This window comes from Lactuca sativa, chromosome 2 (assembly GCF_002870075.4).
Source record: "Lactuca sativa cultivar Salinas chromosome 2, Lsat_Salinas_v11, whole genome shotgun sequence".
NCBI lineage: Eukaryota > Viridiplantae > Streptophyta > Magnoliopsida > Asterales > Asteraceae > Lactuca > Lactuca sativa.
Window position 1 is genome coordinate 173317304 of NC_056624.2, and position 6000 is coordinate 173323303.

General features: G+C 35.1%; 1 protein-coding gene across 1 annotated transcript; it reads right to left on the reverse strand.

Annotated features, from left to right (window-relative positions):
• Nucleotides 1-1812: 1812 nt before the first annotated feature.
• Nucleotides 1813-4878, reverse strand: LOC111900225 (squalene epoxidase 3). Its single transcript, XM_023896098.2, has 7 exons — nt 4364-4878; nt 3632-3743; nt 3366-3540; nt 3127-3295; nt 2541-3035; nt 2180-2458; nt 1813-2099 (listed from the first exon to the last, which is right to left on the reverse strand). Exons 1-7 carry the CDS (start codon nt 4853-4855, stop codon nt 1989-1991), a joined length of 1833 nt encoding a protein of 610 aa, XP_023751866.1. The 5' UTR covers nt 4856-4878; the 3' UTR covers nt 1813-1988.
• Between the last annotated feature and the right edge of the window lie 1122 nt (nt 4879-6000).

Consider the following 6000-nt stretch of genomic DNA (forward strand, 5'->3'; position numbering starts at 1 on the left):
GAAGTTGGAAGAAAAGTTGTCCCTAAAGCTGGAAGGAAATCAACCATGAAGGCTATTGTCATACAACCACCGTGGCGTGGTGAAGATCTTGCCACGACATGGTGAGTTGAAGCAGTGATTCATACAAGAGTCTCGTCGTAAGTAGATGGCAATATACTTTGCACCGCAACATTGGGAGAAGCACCGCTACTCAGCAAGACGCAGACTACGACCTTTTTAGACGCACCACAACTCGGTGAATAGATTACCGTGGCATGTTTACGAGGTCAACACACAACTTATAACCTGTTAAAAGCTCATTTTTGATCATTTCTTTGGGGAATCGATTGTAGAGCTTGGATATGGCGCTTTTGATGCCAAAATCGTGCCAAGAGAAGATAGAGAAGGTGGCTTCCTATGATTATCATCCTCTCTATATTAAGGCAAAATTTCTCCATTTTATTAAGCTTTGTGCTTTAATGGTGAATGTGTTAGTTTGGTTAGAATGGTTGAGTTGACCAACCTATAAGTTGATTATAATGTTATTGAGAGTGGTTAAAAGCTTTGAACAAACTTTGTATGTGATTTTCATGGTGAAATCCATATATGTGAAGTTAGGTTTGAAATCCTAACTAATGAGAGTGGTAAATTGATGCAATATATTAGAGTGTAATGAATTGGGTAATATGGGATGCTCGATTTATTGAGTGGAATAGATTTAGAAATAGAAAATGAGATGTTGGAATTATGATCATCTAAGTGATCATTTTGACATAGAGAGTATATTATCTCTTAATAGGCTAAGAAAAGTTTTAAGAAACTTGATGTGTTGTATGAATAGGCCTTGAGCAAAGAAGAAAGATCAAGATCCATCAATTGAAGATTGGAGCCAAGGGTAGTTAGCTTTCACTAAATAACAAGGTGAGTTATAATTCACTCTTTCTCTACATTATGTATGCATGTCTTTATGCCTTTATGTTATTATGTATGCATGCTTGTATGTTTATGGTATCGTGTCAAATACCCACAAGATAGCAGGTGAAGATAGAATGTGATTACATAAATTGTAATATTGTATATAATTAAGTATGCATGATTAGATGTTAAAGGTATTATCTTTAATACCTATAGATTAATATATGAAGATAGAGTATGATTATATGAAGTATAACCTTACAGATGATTATGTGTGTATAAGTAGATGTTAGTGGTGTTTGTGTTAAATACCAAGGTATACTAAATGGAGATAAAATGTGAATGATATGATTAGATGTAGAAGGTATTATGTTAAATACTTACAAGAAGTTGGATGGGGATAGATTATGATTATATATTATAATCATGTAAATGAGTATGTATGTATACTTAGAGTATGTATGTAACGTTGAGAATACAATATGTATGTGGGATGGAAGATAGAGTATGTACGTTTAGTTGAAAATAAAATAGGTATGTGGTATGGAAGATACAATGTGTATGTGTGGTTAAGAATAGAGTATGTAAATATGGTTAGATATTGATGGTATTGTGTTAGATAACCATCATAGATTAGATGAAGATAGAGTATGGAGGTATGGTTAGATGTCAAGGGTATTGAATGAATACCTATATGTAGTATATAAAGATTTAGATTAAGTATTTAACGAGTTAAATACTAGAGTTGTACTAAAAAATCTCTTGGTGAAGAGATTAGATAGATTGTTATGAGACATGTGATGTGTAAGACTATGATGAGACTATAGCATTCACATGAAAAATTATTATAAAGTAGAAAAATGATTCGTTCGGGAATAGTGATAAATGAATTCCTAGTCCGGATGTTTGTACTCAACATTTAAACGAGAAAATTTTCGATTTCAAACAAAGATACAACATTATATAATACATCTTAATCTGTTACTGCAAACTAAACAATTAATACTCGCACAAATCAAATATATACAATTGCTATAACATGATTTCTAATCTAAGCTATATTTGACTTCAACCGATATCTTCTCCAAATGTCATTATAAACCCTTCTTCGAAGAACCTCTGTAATACGCCGGCAAACTAGCCGGAAAAAACATTTGCCTCACTCCTTCCGCTTTAATAATCGGAAAAATAATCCCACATGCACTCTATTTTCCAAAAAAAAAAAAAAAACATCATTTCGTTAAAAATAATTGACTTAAACACATGTCAAATCTCGAGTAATTACCAAAATCAACCGGGCTGCGATCCATAATCGGTTAGGTGAGGGTAGAGGTAGTAAAAGACGAAAAACCCCATATACCGCTACACCAAAGAAATGAAGGACCAACTGAACCGGACTCGGGTTTAACCCGGAAAGTAACCCGATCGGCCCACTTGCACAACCACCTCCAAGGCTCAAATACTCAAAACAAGCTTCCCTCATTTCCTTCATCGCTTCATCAGAAGAAGCACAAAACACCCTGTACAAAGCTCCAGCTAACGTATTTATCGTAGACGCCACCGGCTTCATAAATATATACACAAGTCACAAAATTACAATAATACCCTTCTTCTCCTTCACTAATTACAAATATTAATTGTCTTACCTTACGTAAGGTGTAGAACGATTCGATGTTTTTGGAGAGTGAATCAGCATCGGTAAAATCACGTGACGATTTAAGAAGGTCACGTAACACAACAATGTCAGAAAGCGCGACAGTCATCCCGCCACCTGTCAACGGATGACGCATGTTGAAAGCATCACCCATTAGCATTGCGCCACGTGTAAGAACGGGAACAGCTGGCATGGTCCTGTTTGGCATTGTTTTTATGTTCCCTTTGTTAACAGCACCCGCAAAAGCGTTATGGAGTTTAGCGGGTAGCTGAGGGGCAACAATGGAATTTAAGTATTTTGCCATGTCACCATTTGCAAGAGAAGGAAGCTTTTTACCGGGTATATCAACTAAACAACGAACTTCGGTTTTGCTAATTGGATACAACAGGATAGGGGAAGGGTTTGCTAAGATGACGTGGCCATGATTTGGATATGGAAGATCACAGTTCTCCAAAACAAGACCCACAAAGCAAGAAGGAACATCAACCTACACTTACAGATGGAACTCAGAAGGGTAGAAATGTAATTTAACAAAATGTGAAAACTGGTAAAAAGTCAAAAAGTCAAAACATACATACCTGTGGTTTGCAAAGTGATCGGCGCAGGTTAGAGAAACAGCCATCACAGACGATTGTAAGAGGTGCGAAAGCTTTGATTACTTCACCGGATTTGGTTTTGTACTGAATGCCTCTTATGGTTCCTTCATCTTCAAGAAGAGATGTTACTGTGCCTTGTTCCAGTTTTACACTGAAAGTTTAATGAAAATGTTGATATACAGAAAGAAAAATTAAAAAAATTAAAGAAAATTGATACTGACTTTGGGAGAGTGGCAGATTTGTGTCGCATTTTTTGTATGAAGCGTCCATTGTGAAAGCTTCGACCAGATACGTCTGAATGAAAGTTCTGTAAGGGGTAAGATAATTTAGTGCTTTTTCCATCTTTGAAAAGTGCATATCCATGTATTCTTTGAGCGTCTATTTCCTCCACACAATCTGCATTTGTAATAAGAAAATTGTGTCATTTTCTTTGAGTTTATATAGTGATAGATGAATGGTAGGTTGAGAATATATGTATTAGTATTACCTTGGAGATCTAGTTCAATTAGCTTAAGGTATCCCCCTGGTTGTAGCAATTCACCTACAATTCTGTCTGGCTCTGTTAAATCTCTCTCAATTACTACAACTTTTCGTCCTTCCTGTTATAGCCAGTTGAAGAAGATATGTTTAGACTAATAGTAGTGATGTTAATTAGTGATTAGATAATTCATCCTATTCAATCGTCAGAAGTGGCACGAAGTTTCTGTGTGCTTCAAAGATGAATAACTTTGATAACAATAGTTATAATATTGAAGATTGTGTCATGGTTTTCCTCCAAATTTCGATAATATATATGTATGTAACATGATTGGATCATATAAATTACAGGCCGGATAAAGTAGATGTTGAAACTTAGTGTTTGAAGGAAAGATTGATTTAGGAACTTCTTTCTCAGCCTTATCGAATGCACCAAGATTCAAACAGCAAAATCCAAGGAATATCACAATCGGCTGATGGCTTGTGAGCTTGAAATTTGTTCATGAACTGAATGCAACAGCTAATTAACTTTTGTATCGGAAAATGTTCTTTGGAAGTATCACCGATTTTCGAGAAAATTATGATTAAATTATTTTCTACCCTCGTCCTACCCATCCAAAATCCAAAATAGATAATAAATTAAGAATCATCTCTCCAAATCACATCAGGATCAGCAGCAAAGCAACAAATAGCTATGTAAAATTAAATATTAATATTCAATAAAGTGAAAATCGAATCTCACCTTGCCAAGGGTATGAGCAAGGGCGGCACCGGCGACACCAGCTCCGACGATTATGACGTCAGCATCTGCAGATCCATATCGGTGACGGAACTCTCCACGCGTCAGATCGCTCCGATTCTTAAAACTGTTGTTATTACCAGAAGCATTCTTCTTAGAGTAAGGTATTGAGTAGCTGATACGGCGCCTTAGAATCGATAGAACAACAAAACCTAAAAAGGAAACGAAGAAAGTGGCAACAATGTAGCTGTTATCAATCGTATTCTCCATGATCTTCCTCTTACTTCTCAACACCCTTGTTGACGATGTCAATTGAGGCGCCGACGAAGACGAGATCAACGGCGGTGGTTCCTGACTGTGGTGGTTGATTGATCGGTAACTCGCGGTGGTTAAGATGTTCTTGTGGTTTGTGTGTGTGTAACGAGTGACGTGAGGACGATGACCGGAGAAAACCAGGGAGATGATGGGGAATGTCGCGGGTTTTATAGGAACCATCTGTTAGTTATAGTTCCGTTCCGATCTGAGTTGACAGCCATTAAGTGTTGTGGCAACATTTTGAGTTTGCTAAATTACAAATCAGGTCCCTGTACTATTCGATAAAGACAATTACGTCACTCATTTAATAATCTTTTATGCTTAGCCTATGGACGTTCAACAAGATGGTCCATGCATTTTGCATGAAGGTACATGAGTGAGAGGTGTGTTAATTTATTTTATTCTATTTCTTTTTCATTTTAAGTACAAACTTGCCCCTATCATTATAAATTTTGTGATTTACATCTAAAATCCATAATATTTATTTTAACGATGTTATATATAAACATTATATTAGCATAATGTCATTAATGATTATGCATGGGTGTGGGTGGGGGTTATTGTTTATCTTTTTGTGATCAAGACTCTATATTTATTTTAAACACTTATAGTTGGATTGAGAAGATTTTCGAGGCGATTGACATTGAAGAATGATCACATTGAGGAATCGTTTATTGTCCTATCTTTATCGTGTATTCGTGTTCTCGAATGTTAGCAAAACATCACCTCACTTGTTAATATAAGATCAACTCACTTGTCGCTTCAAGCTAACTTATAATTTTGACAACCAAATATCTACATATAACTGCATCTAACTTTTAAAAATCATTATTTTCATCATTCTTATACAATTTTGTGTATATAAGTACTCATTATATCTCACTTTTGGATTTATTAATATTGTGAACGGGACTAGTACTTCGTTTAATGTTGTTGTGCATGAGACTATATATAAGTGCATACTTTTTAGGATTATCCTAAGATGTTAGTTGTTGAAACTTACTCAGATATACGGGCAAATAAATTTCTAGAAAAAATGACTACACGATATCTTTAATGTTTTGGACTTTTGAAATTTTATTAACCACTAACAATGAGCTAGAAATAAAATGTTGCAAAGTAAAAAATAACTCAACTTGAGTTTTGTAAACAACTAATACGATTGAGCGTTCATCTTAGAGCTTCTATTTTCCAACAAAAACTAAGATCGAAATATAATCTTATCAAAAACATAATTAATTTTTGGTTGTTTAGTTATCGAAGCAATTAGTCCCACGTTTCACTGATTATTTTCCAGCATGTTTTGCAAAGAGATAAAAACATAA